Source organism: Delphinapterus leucas, chromosome 6, assembly GCF_059928025.1.
Source record: "Delphinapterus leucas isolate spDelLeu-1000000601 "Yukka" chromosome 6, BTC_Dleu_Yukka2, whole genome shotgun sequence".
Lineage (NCBI taxonomy): Eukaryota > Metazoa > Chordata > Mammalia > Artiodactyla > Monodontidae > Delphinapterus > Delphinapterus leucas.
In genome coordinates, this window is record NC_143134.1 from 90,106,382 (window position 1) to 90,123,592 (window position 17,211).

A 17,211-nucleotide genomic window follows, 5' to 3' on the forward strand; every position below is an offset into this window, starting at 1 on the left:
TAAACTATTTATTTATTTTTTGGCTGCATTGGGTCTTCGTTGCTGCACGCAGCTTTCTCTAGTTGAGGCAAGCGGGGGCTACTCTTTGCTGCGGTGCGCAGGCTTCTCATTGCGGTGGCTTCTCTTGTTGCGGAGCTCGGGCTCTAGGTGCGTGGGCTTCAGTAGTTGTGGCTTGCGACCTCTAGAGCACAGGCTCAGTAGTTGTGGCACATGGGCTTAGTTGCTGTGCGACATGTGGGATCTTCCTGGACCAGGGCTTGAACCCGTGTCCCCTGCATTGGCAGGCGGATTCTTAACCACTGTGCCACCAGGGAAGCCCCGAAGGACGTTCTTTAACCTCTAGAATACTCAGCTTCCTGGTCCTCAAAATGCAGTTATGGATTCCCACCATGCGGGACAGTCATGAGAAGTAAATAACATGCTATCAGTTATACATATGTTAGTTCCCTTCCTTTTCCAAACTTGTCAGGTGAGAAATTGAGTTGGACATCTGGGCAGAGGTTGGATATTAGAGATGGGAAGCACTGGAGGACATAAGAAGGGAACTGATGAGATGATACAATTTTAGAATTGGCAGATTCTTAGAGAAATTCAATGTTTAAGATAAAAGAGATAACCAGAGGTTTGGAGACTTGTACAATTCCAGGCTTAATTAGAGTCAAAGTCAGGAAGAGAATCCAGGTCTCCTGACTTTCAGCTCAGTGGTATTTTCAGATTCCTTAGCTTTGGAACTTCCCGGGTGGTCCAGAGGTAAAGAATCTGCCTTCAATGCAAGGGACACGGGTTCGATTCCTGGTCAGGGAACTAAGATCCCACATGCCGCGGGGCTACTGAGCTCACGCACCTCAACAAGAGAGCCTGCATGCCACAAACTACATAGCCCACATGCCTTGGAGCCTGCGCGCCACAACTAGAGAGAAACCTGAGTGCCGCAACGAAGATCTGTGTGCCGCAACTAAGACCCGACGCAGCCAAAAAAATAAAATAAATAAACAAAAATAAATAAATATTTTTAAAAAAGATTCCCTAGCTTTTTATCTAGAGAGGTGTTAGAAATGCAAATTCTTGGGCCCTACTGAATTAGAAACTCTGGGGCCCCAGCAATTTGTGTTTTAACCAGCCCTCCAGATGCTTCTAATGCTTTTAGGGAACCAGTGTTCTGGGTTTTACTAAGAAAGAATGGGGGGAAGGATATGAGGAAAAACAGGTTCCTTATTGGAGTTGGATATTACTTAGCACCAAGGGAAAGGGGGCAGAAGGGTTAAGCTAGGTGCCAGAGAGAAACTTTTTTTTAAAATTGAGTCATAATTCACACACCATAAAATTCACTCTTTTAAAGTGTACAGTTCAGTCGTTTTTAATATATTCACAAGGTTATACAACCATCACCCCTGTCTAATTCCAGAACATTTGTCACCCCCAAAATACACCCCTTACCCATTAGCAGTCAATCCTCATTTCCCCTTTCCCACAGGCCCTGGCAACCACTAATCAACGTTCTGTCCCTATGGATTTGTCCATTCCACACATTTCGTATAAATGGAATCATACAATGTGTGGCCTTTTGTGTCTGGCTGCTTCTACTTTGTGTAATGTTTTCAAGGTTTATCCATGCTGTAGCACGTATCAGGACTTCATTCCTTTTTATGGCAGAGGTGAACTTCTTATACTTCAAACTTTTGTCTCAGATTTGGTCATACAACTGAGCTTTACACTACCTCAGAAAAAGAGGTTTCTTATGGGCACATTTGCATAGAACTTTATAGTTTTCAAAGAATTGTCACGATATAATGGAATGTAAACCTTTCACCAACCCTGGAACACAGCTGGGCAGGGATCATTGTAATTGTTCTTACAGATGAGAAAACAAGCCAGAGAGGGAAGTGTTGGTGCTCGACCAGTGTGCTACAGTGCCCGCTCACTGAAGTGCAAGTAGGAATTTGGTGGGTGACAGGCAGGGCGTGTGGACTAGGCAGAGGAAACAGCATCTACAAGCATGACCGTGTGAGAAATCAGGGCCTGTTTGGGGAGCAGTGGATAATTCAGAGCTGATGGTGTGTGCAGTGTGAGGGAGATGAGACAGACAGGTAGGCAGGGGCCAGATCACAAAAGGCTTTGACTGCTGCTCCAAGGCTGGGAGGGAGGCAGTGGGAGGGAGTGGTTGAGTCTAGCTCCAGAGACAAGCAAGCTAATCTGATTGGGAATTCCAGTTCTGCCACTTTCTTGCTATGTACTTTTGGCCAAATTACTTAACTTCTTCATGCCTCAGTTTCCTTTTCGTAAGTGAGGATTGTAATAAGCATTAAATAAGAAAACACGTATAAATTACTTAGCCCAGTGTCTGGCACATAGTAAATGATAGCATGTTAATGTAATTGGGTCTTTAATATTATTGTAATTCTTGAGCTCAGATGTTATCCTAAAGATGAAGGGAAACCACTAAAGGATTTTAAAAATAAAAGTGACATGATTAGAATTGCATTATATCTTTTTGGCAGCCGTATGGAGGATAGATTGATGGAGGGTAAGTCTAGAAGCATAGAGACTGGCTAGGAGATTATCGTAGTATTTCAGACAGGATCAAAGTTTGGACAATGGCTGTAGCACTAAGAAAAGAGAGTTGGTGAGAGATTAAGGTAATTGGTAGCAAAGGCAATAGAACGTGGTGACTGGCTCACTGTGGGGCATGAAACGGGGAAAGAGTCAAGAATGACTTTTGACTTGGGCAGTTAGAAAAATTAAATGGTGGTCTCCTTCAACAAAACGTTCCACCTTGGAGGAGAGGATTTGAGGAGCGGAGCAAATAAAGATGGTGGATTCTATTTTAGATATGACTGGCTCAAGTGCTTATAGGACGTCTTGGTAGAGATCCTAAAGAGGCAGGTGATTCTCAAAGCAGCTGAAACTGGGGGAGTAAATGACATCGCCCGTGGGGAGTGTTTAGAGCAGTGAACCTCAAACTTTGTTATACGTTGGAATCACCGGGCGGGGTTGTGGGGGGGTCTTTAAAAACTACCAGCGTCTGGCTTGCACCTTCAGACATTCTGATTTGATTGGTCTAGGGTGTGATCTGGGAGTGTTAAAAGCTCCCCAGGTGATTCTAATGTGCCATGAAGTTTGGGAACTTCTGGTTTAGAAAGAATAGGTGTCACATTTAATTAGATAAGAAGGGAGCTGAGAACAGGAACCTAGAATTAGATGATGGAGGGAAGAGGAGTAGCTGGGTAGGTGTAGTCTGAGAGGCTGGAGGAGAGTGAGGAGACAGATGTCACAGGAGCCAAGGGAGGAAGGTCAAGACGTTTTAACAATTATTTATGTTAGTTTAAGAGAAAATGCTAATTTGGTAATTTATTTTCTCTCATTATTCAAAAGGCTGGATGTTTGCCATGCATTTTGTTTTCTCGTTTGTGGTTTTTTTCCTTGTGTCATCAGTTGGTTTATATCCTCAGACCTTGGGTATATTGGAGATTAAATGTTATAAGAAGATATATAGAGGGAGAGAGTTTGTTTGTTTATTACTGGTGTGTAGAAGTTCCACCATTGCATTTTGTGTTCCGTTCATTCATTTGTCATTTATTCATTTAACAAACACTAAGTTTATTGAATCTCTATTTATGTTGGGAACTGGAGATACAAAAATGACTAAGAGAAGAAACCCTGCTTTCAAGCTGTTTATGATCTGGCCCAGGCCAGCACACAGTTTGGATCCATTTCACCTCCTAAATCATAGATTCTCAGGCTTGGAAGGCACATATTGATCTAGTCCCCAGCCAATTTTGACTGTCCCTTATAGGATCCCTGACCTGCTAATATCTTTTGTATTTCTTGCACACCTCAGTGATGAAAAGCTCTCTCTTCACCTGGGTAGCCCGGTGCCATTTTGATAGCTCTGATTATGAAAAGTCTTTTACAAGATGGACAAAAGGGTTAAATGTTAAAGCTAACTCCATGGACGCATGGAGATTCATGATTCCATTCTGTCTGATGTGTGTATGGTTTAAAATTTCCCTTAAGAAAAATGAGAGAGAAAAGATGTTTACATTGAATCGAATTTGTCTTCTTGAACTTGGATAAATTTTTACTTTAGGTTTCATTCAGAGAAAGTCCAGACTCCTTTTACACATATAGTCCTTTTCAATACTTGTGATTGTCTATAAAGTCTCCTAAGTCTTCACAACTTTACAATTTTGCCCAGGTTATTTACTATCTCCGATATGTTGAAATTGAGGCCCATATGCAATCATGCCACCTGTAGGCACTGATGGTTTAAGTTCCTTTGCTGTATTTATCTCTCATTTCTCTTTCATGTTGTATCACACTTGCTGGCTACTATAGTGTTGTGATGAACACTGTAACTTTATTTTCCCTTTTAAGTGGAATGCTTTTATATTTCATTCTAAAATAATATTGAACTGCCTGGTATTTCTGTTTTTTTTAATCAAAACAAGGAGCCTAAATTACATAGAACGAATGATTTTGCAACATCTTATGATATGCTCACCTATTTTGTTATTTTTTCTATTTATAAGCTAAAACATATTAATAGTTTTCCTTAACTTGAACCTTTCATTCTTAGGATAAATCCAACTTGATTATGGTGTATTATCCTTGTAATGTGTTGTTGCTGGATTTTGCTGGAGGTAATTTTTTAAATTAAAAAACAAGTTTACTAAGAAGAATTTTTATAGTACACAAAAGTCGAGAGAATAGTAAAATGAACTTTAAATACCCATCTCCTAGCTTCAAGAATTATTAACATCTTCTGGCCAGGATCTTGTTTAGGAATTTTGTATTTCATGAGTTAGATTGGCCTCTATGTTACTTTTTAGTGTAAGCTTTGTAAGATTTTAAATTCAGGGCTACCTTTGCATTATTAGAAGAACTTGGTAGCATGCTATCATTTTTCTTTGTTGAAGAATATTGTCTATTAATTTTTTAAAATAAATTTATTTATTTATTTTTGGCTGTGTTGGGTCTTCGTTGCTGTGCGCGGGCTTTCTCTAAGTTGCAGTGAGCAGGGGCTACTGTTTATTGCGGTGCGCAGGCTTCTCATTGTCGTGGCTTCTCTTGTTGTGGAGCACGGGCTCTAGGCATGCAGGTGTCAGTAGTTGTGGCACGTGGGCTCAGTAGTTGTGGCTCACAGGCTCTAGAGCGCAGGCTCAGTAGTTGTGGCGCACAGGCTTAGTTGCTCTGCAGCATGTGGGATCTTCTCGGGCCAGGGCTCGAACCCGTGTCCCTTGCATTGGCAGGTGGATTCTTAACCATTCTTGCCACCAGGGAAGCCTTGTCTATTAATTTTGAGAGAGAGTTTGAAATAATTCTCTGATAAACACAGCAACCTTCAAGTTCTGTGTGGATTTTTTAATAGATTTTTGAAAAATTCACTTTCAGAATTTCTTCTGCAGTTATAGATTTACTCAAAGTTTTAATTTTAGTTCTGGTTCTTTGCTTTGTGGGGGAAAGGTGTTGAACTACCTCAGTTTCCTGGAGCTGAGCGGCCTTAGGATAGCTGCAGATAGAAGTAATTTGTGGAAACCATAGAATAAATGAGCCCAAAACACTGACCACCTTGCCAAGCATCTCTTACCAGCAGGCAGAGAACAGAAAGGGAGCTGACCCTTTCCTGAGGTAGGGGCTGCATCTTACTCATCGCTCATTCTTAGTCACCTGCACTGAGTGTTTTTTCTTTTTTTTTTTTTTTTTTGACATCTTTATTGGAGTATAATTGTTTTACAATGGTGTGTTAGTTTCTGCTTTATAACAAAGTGAATCCACTATACATATACATATATCCCCATATCTCCTCCCTCTTGTGTCTCCCTCCCACCCTCCCCATCCCACCCCTCTAGGTGGTCACAAAGCACCAAGCTGATCTCCCTGTGAGTGTTTTTTTCAATGAATGTATGTTTAGTGAATTAGATTTATTTTTAAACAAATGGAATCTTCAGCATATCCAGGAAAGATCAACATCTTGGATTCCCAGAGGCTACAACCAGGGTGTTTCATTGGTGAGAATCCTATTTTCACCTTTCAGTATGGGTCTTAGAATCTTCTCCTTTTAACACCCTATGTGGAAAGTATTTCTTCCACTATGTCCAAGGAACTGGTCTGGGAAAATCCCTTCACAGGTATGAATGCACTTACATACCAAAGGGTTGATATGGAAATCTTGGGAGACACCATTCTATGAAGCTGACCTTGTTACCCAGGAGTCTGCCCCTCAGGAAAATTGAAGGACTTAACAGGAAGACTCTAGAAAGATGCATTCCAAATATATCTTCCAAAACCACCCATATTACTTAGCTTATCTAAATTGTGTACAACATGTATGACACTCTCTCGTGTTTTTTCCCTAATGTTTGTCTTTGCTCATTTCTCATTTTGTTAATAATAACTTGTATCAGAGTGGTTTACGTTTTTCTCAATCTTTAAGAGCCCACATTAAATTTGTCTTTATTAAGTGAAACTTTATTCTAATTTTCCAGTTTATTTCTGCTTTTATTTTAATTTTGTTCCTTCAGTCATTCAACAAACATTTATTGAGCCTATGTTACAGGTCCTGAGAGAGAATTAAAAGGGATAAGACATGTTCTCTATGCTCAAGTTTCTGACAGTATAATAAGAGGAAAAATAGTGAAAGAAAAAAACCACTAAACTGACAAAAGACCTTCACTAGTAGGTTAAAAAAATCACAGAATGACTCCCAGGGATATCTTTCAAGAACAGACTCTTGTAAAGCTTTTACATTCCCCAGAGAGAGAAATAATGAACGGAGCCTGCATCTATACCTAAATAATATGCTACAAAGCAAATGAACCTAATCTTTTTCAAATTATCATATTATTTTCCTCTTTTACTTTTTTTTTTTTTTTTTTTTTTTTTGCAGTACGCGGGCCTCTCACTGTTGTGGCCTCTCCCGTTGCGGAGCACAGGCTCCGGACGCGCAGGCTCAGCGGCCATGGCTCACGGGCCCAGCCGCTCCGCGGCATGTGGGATCTTCCCGGGCCGGGGCACGAACCCGTGTCCCCTGCATCGGCAGGCGGACTCTCAACCACTGCGCCACCAGGGAACCCCGTCTCTTTTACTTTTTTAAAAAAATTTATTTTATTTATTTTTGGCTGCATTGGGTCTTCGTTGCTACACGCGGGCTTTCTCTAGTTGCGGTGAGCAGGGTCTACTCTTCCTGCTGCACGCAGACTTCTCATTGCAGTGGCTCGTCTTGTTGCGGAGCATGGGCTCTAAGAGGGGCACGGGCTTCAGTAGTTGTGGCGTGTGGGCTCAGTAGTTGTGGCGCATGGGCTTAGTTGCTCCGCGGATCTTCCCGGACCAGGGCTTGAACCCGTGTCCCCTGCATTGGCAGGCGAATTCTTAACCACTGCACCACCAGGGAAGCCCTTTTCCCCCTCTTGTAAAACTGATTTTAAGGCTGATTCTTTAGTCTTTGACATTTAAGAACTTGAGCTGATGTGTAAGGAACCTTCCTTGAGGCATATATCTGAGAGCTGCTTTTTGTGCTCTTTATATTTGAAACATATTTTCCAGCTCAAGAAATTTACCTTTAACGCTTTCTTTGATTACAATTTTGTGCATTCCTTTTCTCTTTTCTCTGCTAGCTCCTATTATTTGTAAGTTGAATATCCTCAATCTGATTGTAGCTCTGACAGTTTCACTTAAATTGCTATCTGTTTTTTAATTTCAATTTAGCGTAAATGATTTTTAACTCTTCACTTTCTCTTCTATCCATTGCTGCCTCCTTTGATGTTTTTCATTTCTCATTAGCAGTTAATGGTTTCCTGAAGTTCTTTGTTATCACCTCTTGTATCCCTTTTGAAGGGTTTATATCCTTAATTGTCTATTTACTTTGTAAGATAGCTATCACCCGAATGTATTTGGTCTTCTTCTCCTTTTGCAAAATATTTTGAGTTTGTTTCTTCTTAGTATTTTGTTCCAGACAACCAGAAGTGTGTTCCGTTTGAGGATTCACACTCTTTAAGGGATTTTGCCAAATTGGCGTGTGCCCACGGGAGGGTGATCTAAAGTGATTCTGTCTCATGAAGACCTGGTGAAGGAACTGAGGATGTTTAGTCCAGGGCAGAGGAGGCAAGATTGCTATGTTCAGGTCCAGAAAGACTGATGTATAGAAGAAGGAGATGATTTATTCTGGAGGGTGCGCTGGTGGTGGGGCAAGGAAGAGTGCTCGGAGGGCAACATTACTGTGGAGGACTGAAGCTGCGGAGATGGAGGTGTGGAATTTAGCTTTATGTAAAGCAGCTGGTCTAACAATGAATGACAGAATAATTAGAGGCTGGATGACTTCTTGGCAATGGGATTGTAGAGAAGATTCAAATGTTTGGGAATTATTTGGGCTCTTATTTTCTTCCATTGGCTCAGCAATCCAGAGGCAAATATTAAAGCCGTTAGCAGGTCATTTTCTTGACTTTAAACTGTCCTGCTCAGGCTTTGCTGAGTCAGGGAGCACTTATAATGGCTTGGCTGATGTCATTTGTTTGGTCTTTGGGGATTCCTAGATGAAGGCATGTCCCTACCCACAGTCCAGATATATAATGCAAATTAATTATTTTAACTAGAGCCATATATGTTTACAGAAATCAATTAGCTAAGCTGTATTTGTGTTTGTAATAATCCCCTGTAAGTAACCACTGCAGTTTGATGACCTTTGAAAGGAATGGAAAATCATTATGGATGAGTCTGAGATCCTTGGCAACACTGCAGTCATTTGGAGATTGAAACAACATAGTGGTCAGAGATTTTGTATCTTCCAGAGGTGTGGTGACTTCAGGAGTTCCAGCTACGCCAGGGGATGTGGGTCTTTGAGTTTTGAGACAGAGCACAACAAATATCATCTTGTCTGCTTTTTAGATCTAGTAGAGACCTCAAGTCACATGGATGGAAAAACTGCAGAAGTCATCTGGTCCCTGAACTCCACTGTAAGGTCCCTTCTACATCCATGCAGAGTTAGTTATCCAGCCTTTGCCTGACCGCCTTCAGTGACCAGGATCTTGCTAATTCTTGAGAAAACTCATCCTGTTCTTGGATCACTAGGAACACTAGAGAGGTCTAGCCGCAGCCTGAGCTGGAGTCTCCCTCTCTGTGGCATTCCCCCATTAATCTTGGCTCTGCACCCCAGAAACATATGGCGTATGTCTCTTCTACCTGGTGGCCTTTTGGCCACTTGTGAACCATGATCATATAGGCCACCTCCAAATCTTTGCTGAATAAACATTCTCTGATTTTTCAGTGAGTCTTTATATGACTTGGTTTTAAGTCTCCTTAGCATCCCAGACCCCTACAGGAAGGTGCTGAAAGTGTGATGCTCAGACATAAGGCAAACAAAGTTAACCTCCACATCCTGTAATTGCTAGCTGACTCACTCCTGTTAAGGGCCTGACTGAGGCAATTGATACTTGAAAACAATATGCTGCAGGCTTTACTGGACATTTATTTTTGTATCCTTTGTGATTAGTCTCTGTGTTGTCAGGACACTAGAATCTACATTCTTGACCCTCCCTAGTAAGTCTCACAGAAATATGATGTGGTTTTGTGTCCTTGGCAAAAGGACATTAAGTAATCCTTATTATAAAAGAGCTTTTGCAGTAACAAAAAGGCAGACATTCTAGTAGAAAGATAAGGAAAAAACAGAAATTAAAAAGTAACAAAAAAGAACCATAAATGGCCATAGTGCCTAAAAAATGTCCAGATATATGAGTAATCAAATAACTTCAAATCAAAACTATTGATATAATGAGCTCTGATCTGGAAATATGTCCGTGATATATTCACCAGTTAAAAAATGCAAGATGCAGACCACTGAGCATAGCATGATTGTATTTTTGTGGCCTATATATTTTAATATACGTAATATAGGTCTCTATAGATTTAGGGCAACGTGAGAGTGAATACCCACCAAATTGTTAACAGTGATAATCTCTGGGAACTGGATTGGATGTTTGAAGAAAGATACTCAATTTATATAATTTTTAATGTGATGGAATTCTATGTGACATTTACTTTTGTTTTCTATATTTCTCAAGAAATATATATTTAAACTAATAATTAGATGATACTTTCCATCCCATTAACAAATATTTTAAAAATAATATCCAATATATATGAGAATGTAGATTGTATTTACTTTTGTCTTCTGTATTTTTCAAAATATAAACATTTAAATCATACGTAGGCACTATTTTCCATCCTGTTAGCAAATATTTTTAAAATGATAGTATTCAATATTTGCAAAGGTCTGTCCTGGCAGGAGTGCAAATTGGTACCTTCTTGGAAGCAACTTGACAGTACACATTCCAAATTCTTAAAAATGAACATATGCTTAAATCCAGTAGTTTCATTTCTAGGAATTATCCCAAGAAAATACCTGGGAAGTAGCCATTTACCATGAATAAGCATATTCATTGTAAAGCTTTCATAATAGTGAAAAATTGGAAACAGCACAAACATCCAATGATAGACTTATTGAATAAATTATGATATGGACAAAGAAAATAATACTATGTAGCAATTTAAAATGATATAAATGTGGGCTTCCCTGGTGGTGCAGTGGTTGAGAGTCCGCCTGCCGATGCAGGGGACACGGGTTTGTGCCCCGGTCCGGGAAGATCCCACATGCCGCAGAGCGGCTGGGCCCGTGAGCCATGACCGCTGAGCCTGTGTTCCGCAATGGGAGAGGCCACAACAGTGAGAGGACTGCGTACCGCAAAAAAAAAAAGTGAGCTGTACAGAACTGAAGACAGTATTCAGGTCTGCTGTCTCCATTGTAGAAAAAAGCTAGACTGATACATCCCTTGATCTAAATGGAATTTATTTTTGGTTGCAGCCTATGTTTTACACCCATTAATTTGTATTTGGCTGCATTTGATGAAAAGTGTACGTCTCTGGGTTTCTAAAGTGATGAGTTTGGGTGTCCTGTTTTCATTTTTATATGAAAATGGTTAGTGCACTCCTAGTATAGATCCCACTATTATTCTGCTGATTACTGATAGATTCTAGTTGCTAATATTTTATTTGGGATGTTTACTTTGATATTTATAAGGGAGATTGTATTTTTGCCTTATTGTAGTGTTTTTATCAGAATTGGTATCAATGTTAGACTGACTGATTAAAAAGAATTTGGAAGATTTCCTTCTTTATGCTCTAGAAGAGCTAACATAGCATTGGGGAAGATAAACTAAGCTGGCTAGAAGCAGCATGATATCCAGGATTGGATCCTGGAACAGAAAAGGAGCATAAATGGAAAAACTGATGAAATCTGAATAAAATTTATAGCTTAGCTAATATTAGTGTACCCATGTTAATTTCTTAGTTTTGACAAAGTTACAATGATTATGTAAGATGCTAAATTAGGGAAAGCTGAATGAAGGGTATAGTGGAACTCACTGTATTATCTTTGCAACGCTTTTACTCGTCTAAAATTATTCCAAAATTAAAAGTTTCTATTTAAAATAAAACAAAAAAATTGTCAGGGTGAGCTACGTCTTATAGATTTGTAAGACTTCACCTTTGAACCTGTCTGCCTGGAATTTTTTGGAGTGTGCTCTTTAACAATTTTCTCTTCTATGGTAATTGTCTTTTTAGATTTTCTATCTCTTCTAGGGTCATCTTATATCATTTATATTTTCCTTGAAAACCATCCGTATTATTAAGGTTTCCAAATGTGTTTGTGTAGTGTTAAGCAACATAATCTCTTATAATTCTTTTTTATTTTCTCTGTATCCATGGTTATTTCACTATGTCATATCTTATTTCATGTGAATATTTATTGGGTTGTGAAATTAATTGGGTGAGTTGAGACCAGTATTTTAAAAAGTAAATAGAAAAATATAAATTGTTTTAGGAAAATTTAATCTCAAGCATATATACTATTTTTCTTGGTAACCTGATAATATCTATCAAAGCACAAATGCTTATAAATTTTGACCTCACAATTCAGTATCTGGAAACTTATCCAAATATATAATTGCATATATGCAGAAATGATATTTGTACAGCATAACTCACTGTGGTATTATTTACAATAGCAAAAGATTGGCAATAACCCAAATGTCTATCAAGGGAAGACTACCTTTTAAATTACAGTATATTCATACAATGTAATACTCAGTAGCTGTCAAAAAGAATGAAGAGGCATTCTTTGTATTAATGTGGAAAGATATCGAGGAAGAAAGCCTGGTGCAGAACAATGTGTATGGTGTACTATCCTTTGTGTTAAGAAGAGGACACATAAAATCTATATTTGTATTTGCTTGTATAGGCATACAGAAACTCTGGAAAGACAGATATCTCAAGTAGGAGAGCAGTGATTATGTATGGGTGTGGAAACTGAGTGGCTGGGGGAAGGGAAGGATAGAGAGGAGACCGTTCACTGTACAAAAATCTTATTTTTATTATTATGGTAAGAATGCACTTAACGTGAAATCTACCCTCTTAACAAATTTTTAAGTGCACAATACAGTAACTGTGTATCCTTTTTTTTTTTTTTTTTTTTACAATCTGGGGTTTGAATTATACAAATTCAAAATTACCTATTCAAAAATTAGAATTTCCTATTCAAAAATTATATATAAAATATTGAGCAAAAGAAGCAGCACTCCGAAGAGTGGGCACAATGGGATTAGAATGCTTCCATGTCCATGCAGTTCCTGATGCAGGCAAAATGGAGCTGTGCCGTCCAGGGATGCACACATAGTTGAGGTGGCGGGGGGGCAGTGTCACACAGAAGGTGTGTCTCTGACAGTGGGTCATAGTCACAGTTTGAGAAGGCTTATCTATTTTATTCCCTAATCCTTACGTTGAACCATTTAAGATGTAAAACCTATCTGTGTACCACAAGACTATGGACTCCTTAGGGCAGAGGGCTGCTAAAGTTGTTCACTCTGTAGACACTGAGCACCAGTGTATGTTAATTTCAGATAGAGAGCCCTAGTTATTTGATCAGCATGTCTTAAAATTGGCAAATACAGGAAGCATCATAGTGATTTGTCAGAATCCTCTTCCAAATATTTTGGTTAGCTTCTTAAGAAAACTCTTCTTCCTTTTAGGTAAATGGAAATGCTGGAGACCAGTTTATTTCAGACCCGGAAAGCACACAGAATAGAACAAATGGTGGCAAGATGGCTCCGGCGCTCCCGGGACAGCTCAGCCCGGTAAGGCTCCTGGGTTGGCAGAGATTTCTGTCTGTAAGGGTTCGGTGTCCCCGTGGGAGGAAGTTTTGCAGTCTTGGCAGCGTCTGGGGATCACTGTCTCCGGCTTGCTTTGTTCTTAACACCCTGTGATGGAAGACGTGTAAATGGGTCAGCAATTTCGCTGGAGTGCCTTTCTCTCTGTCCCTTTCCAAATCCTCCCCCTGCATCCTTCAAGGGGCACCCACAGACACACAGAGATACTCACACCAAACTCATGCATGCATTTACAGAGACACGCACATTCACACACAGATGGACTTAAACACACTGACACACTCATACCCACATACTCTCACACATGTGCCTATACACTCTGGAACACACACTGTTTTGAATCCACACTCACACATGATCACTGTCCCTGTCTCTGGCTGTCTCACACACGCCGCTTGTCTTAGTACTTGATGTCAGGCAATCTGCTGTTTATACTCTTCCCCTGTCTTTGTTTACAGCAGCTGTTCCTTCCTTCTAGTCCCTATTTCATTCTAAACAAAATGAAACGAAATCAAATACAGACTTGATTTGACTGCTACAAGAGAACTTAAAATATGTTCTGTTTCAAAGCGCTCATTTTCAGTCTCAGATTTCCCATCTGGAGCTGACACGGAGATGAAATATCACATGTCAGGTGTTTCTGAGACACATATTCTTCCAAAGGAACTGGAAACAGCTGTTGTGCTGCTGAGCAATAAACCTTGCTCAGGGCTGCACTGCCCTCGGCCAAGTGCTCAGGTCCTCACACACTACGATGGGATAAGGCTGGGAGAATTAGCCCTATTTTACAGGTGAAACCCTGAGGCTCAGAGAGTGACTAGTTTACGACCATCCCCACCCCCTGCTCTGAAACCTTTGATGGGTCCTCATCTCCTACAGTATGAATTTAAACATTTTTTGGTTAGACATTCAAGGCGTTCCATGGTTGACCCACAATCCATTACAGCTGTTTGTCTTACTGTTCAGCTTCATCAACATCATACTCCAGCTGAAATGATCTACTTGCTATTCCCCTACTACAAGCACCCGACTTCCCCTTCCACCCCTTAGACCTGGGTTTCTGTGCCACATCCCTTCCTCCCATCTCCATGTGTCCAGAACCCACTCATAGTTCAAGGTCTAGCTGAAATGCTCGGTCTCCCATGAAGTGTTCCCCAGCATTAATTAATTAATTAATTAATTAATTCCCCAGAATTAATCTCTCCCAAGGGGCCCCATAGTATTTGGTTTGTAGCATCAGCATTGTGCTTCTTCCGGTGTGTTCAACTTAAATTTGAGCACATCCCTTTTCTTTCTTCTAGACCACAAGCTCTATGGAGGGCAGGGAAAGTACCAGCCACATCTCATAGCCCAGAGATGATTGAGTTCCAGGAGATTGCAAGTAGTCAGGTAGTGCTTGGTGAATGAATGGGAAAACTCCTAGGCACATTGTTTTCTAAAGTGGATTCTGCAAAACCTAGTCCTATGTGATGCTCTCTACTAAAAAAATGTTCCATGGCCAGAGATATATTTAGGAAATGATGCAGCCTATATCCCACTCCTATCCACCCACTCTTGGTGATTCATAGTGCATTTTAGCACATTAAAGGCTCTGAGAAGTCCTGCAGAAAAAGACCTGTGTAACTTTATGTTGCCTGAATATTTGTCCTTGGAACTCTCTAATATCTACCTTCTCTCACAGAATGTAAATAAAAGGCAACATTGGCCTCTAGGAAGCTTTTTTTTTTTCACATCTATTTTGAGATATGTTTCACATACCATAAAATTCACCCACTTAAAATGTACAGATTTATTTAGTGTATATACAAAATTATGCAACAATCACCACAATCTAATTTTAGAACACTTTCAATACCCCAAAAAGAAACCCCATAACTGTTAACAGTCATTCCCCGTTTGCCCCTCCCCCAGCCCTAGGCAACCACTCATCTACTTTCTGTCTCTATAGATTTGCCTATTCTGGACATTTCACATAAATAAAATCATACAATATGTGGTCTTTGTGACTGGCTTCTTCACTTAGCATAATGTTCAGGGTTCACTCATGTTATAGCATGTTTGGCATGTAGCATTATTGCCAAATAATATTCCATTATGGAATATTTTCTATGTCCATCAGTTAATGTACACTTGGGTTGTTTCCACTTGGGGCTATTATGAATAATGCTGCTATGAACATTTGTGTAAAAGTTTTTCTTTGAACATATGTTTTCATTTCTCTTGGGTTTGTACTTAGGAGTGGAATAGCTGGGTCATTTAGCAACTTGATGTTTAACCTTTTGAGAAACTGTCAGACTGTTTTCCAAAGTGACTGCACCATTTTACATTTCCATCAACAGGGTGTGAGGGTTCCAATGTCTGCACATCTTTGTCAGCACTTGTTATTATCTGTTTTTTTTATTATAGACATACTAGTGGGTGTGAAGTGGTACTGTATCTCATTGTGGTTTTGATCTGTATTTTCCTGATGGCTAATGATGTTGAGCATCTTTCCATGAGTCTAGTAGGAAGTTTGTTTTCCAAGTGCTTGAGAAAGAGCAGAAAAAGAGGGAAAGCTTCCTGGCAGTGTCCATGGAAGACATCATTTCTGTGTTTCTAGGATAAATCACATGTAGCCTTCTTTAAATTGTTTCTCATCTCTAATCCTGCAACCTTGATTCAGACTGGGTTCTTGGTGTCCTCAGATTACTCGAAAATGATCAAGAACTGAAAAGCATAAATAATTGCAGTTTCCCTGGAGTAGAGTAAATGGTACCGCCTGCCACCCGGTTGCTTAATCAGGAGACCCTTGAGTCAAACTGAATTTTCCTCTCTTCCTCACACTCTGTTTCCACCCCATCAGCAACTCTTGTCAGTTCACCTTCAAACATATCTCCGATCTGTCCACCTCTCTGTCCCTGGGGGGCACTGCCGTGGTCACTCACTCTTTCTCTGCTCCACCCTGAAGCCATAGTGGACTCTTCGGAATACAAACTGCTTGTGTCCCACATGCTCACCCCAGGCTCTACCCCACCCCAAACCATTCAGTGGCCCACCTGCCATTGCGCCACGGCCTGCAAGTCCCTTTATGATCTGTTCCTGGTCTAACTCTCCAACTTCATCTTGTTCCTCCTGCTTCCTTGGCAGAGTGCTTACCCCTCTCACCACACTTTATAATAACATATCCATTTATTTACTTGTTCTTTGTCTACCCTCCCCCACCTGTTTATTATATGACTCTTCTACTCCAACCCTCCTGCCACATATGAGACCAAAGACCATGACTGTCTTGTTTTACAAAGTATCTTCAGCCCTAGAAGAGTGCATACATAGTATGTAGTAGATGTTCAATGAATTTTTATTGATTAAGGGCTTTCATAGTAAGGAACTATATTATTTATTTAAAATATATTTAAATTTTACATCCTTTCTTCTTCCAAGAGGAAATTTTGATGGCTTACAGTTTTAAAACACATAAAAACTTTTAAATAAAGACTGGAAATTTTGTAAATAGATTGCAAACCAATTAGATGTAGGATTTAGCATTTGAGTACTAACATTGGCTCTGAGTTTCCTGATAGCCAGGTCAAGAAATGAAAGAAGTACACTGAAGTGTTTTTTATAGTCCAGAAAAAAGGCAACATAGGGACTTCCCTGGTGGCGCAGTGGTTAAGAATCCACCTGCCAGTGCAGGGGACACGGGTTTGAGCCCTGGTCTGGGAAGATCCCATATGCCGTGGAGCAACTAAGCCTCTGTGCCACAGCTACTGAGCCTGTGCTCTAGAGCCTGTGAGCCACAACTACTGAGCCCGCGAGCCACAACTACTGAGCCCATGTACCACAGCTACTGAAGCCCACTCGCTTAGAGCCTGTGTTCCACAACAAGAGAAGCCACTGCAGGGGCTTCACTGGTGGCACAGTGGTTGAGAGTCCGCCTGCCGATGCAGGGGACACGGGTTCGTGCCCCTGTCCGGGAAGATCCCACATGCAGCAGAGCGGCTGGGCCCGTGAGCCATGGCCG

At 40.4% G+C, this 17,211-nt stretch overlaps 1 protein-coding gene across 3 annotated transcripts in view; it reads left to right on the top strand.

Moving 5' to 3' along the window:
• Positions 1 to 17,211, top strand: part of FRMPD1 (FERM and PDZ domain containing 1) — a 133,503-nt gene that overhangs the window by 71,603 nt on the left and 44,689 nt on the right. Inside the window, exon 2 of one of the 3 annotated variants that reach the window (XM_089913421.1) lies at positions 13,074 to 13,178. In XM_089913421.1, coding sequence (XP_089769547.1) covers positions 13,078 to 13,178 — 101 coding nt within the window. In that variant the 5' untranslated portion in view covers positions 13,074 to 13,077. The other 2 variants (XM_022600267.3, XM_089913422.1) reach the window with 2 other exon arrangements.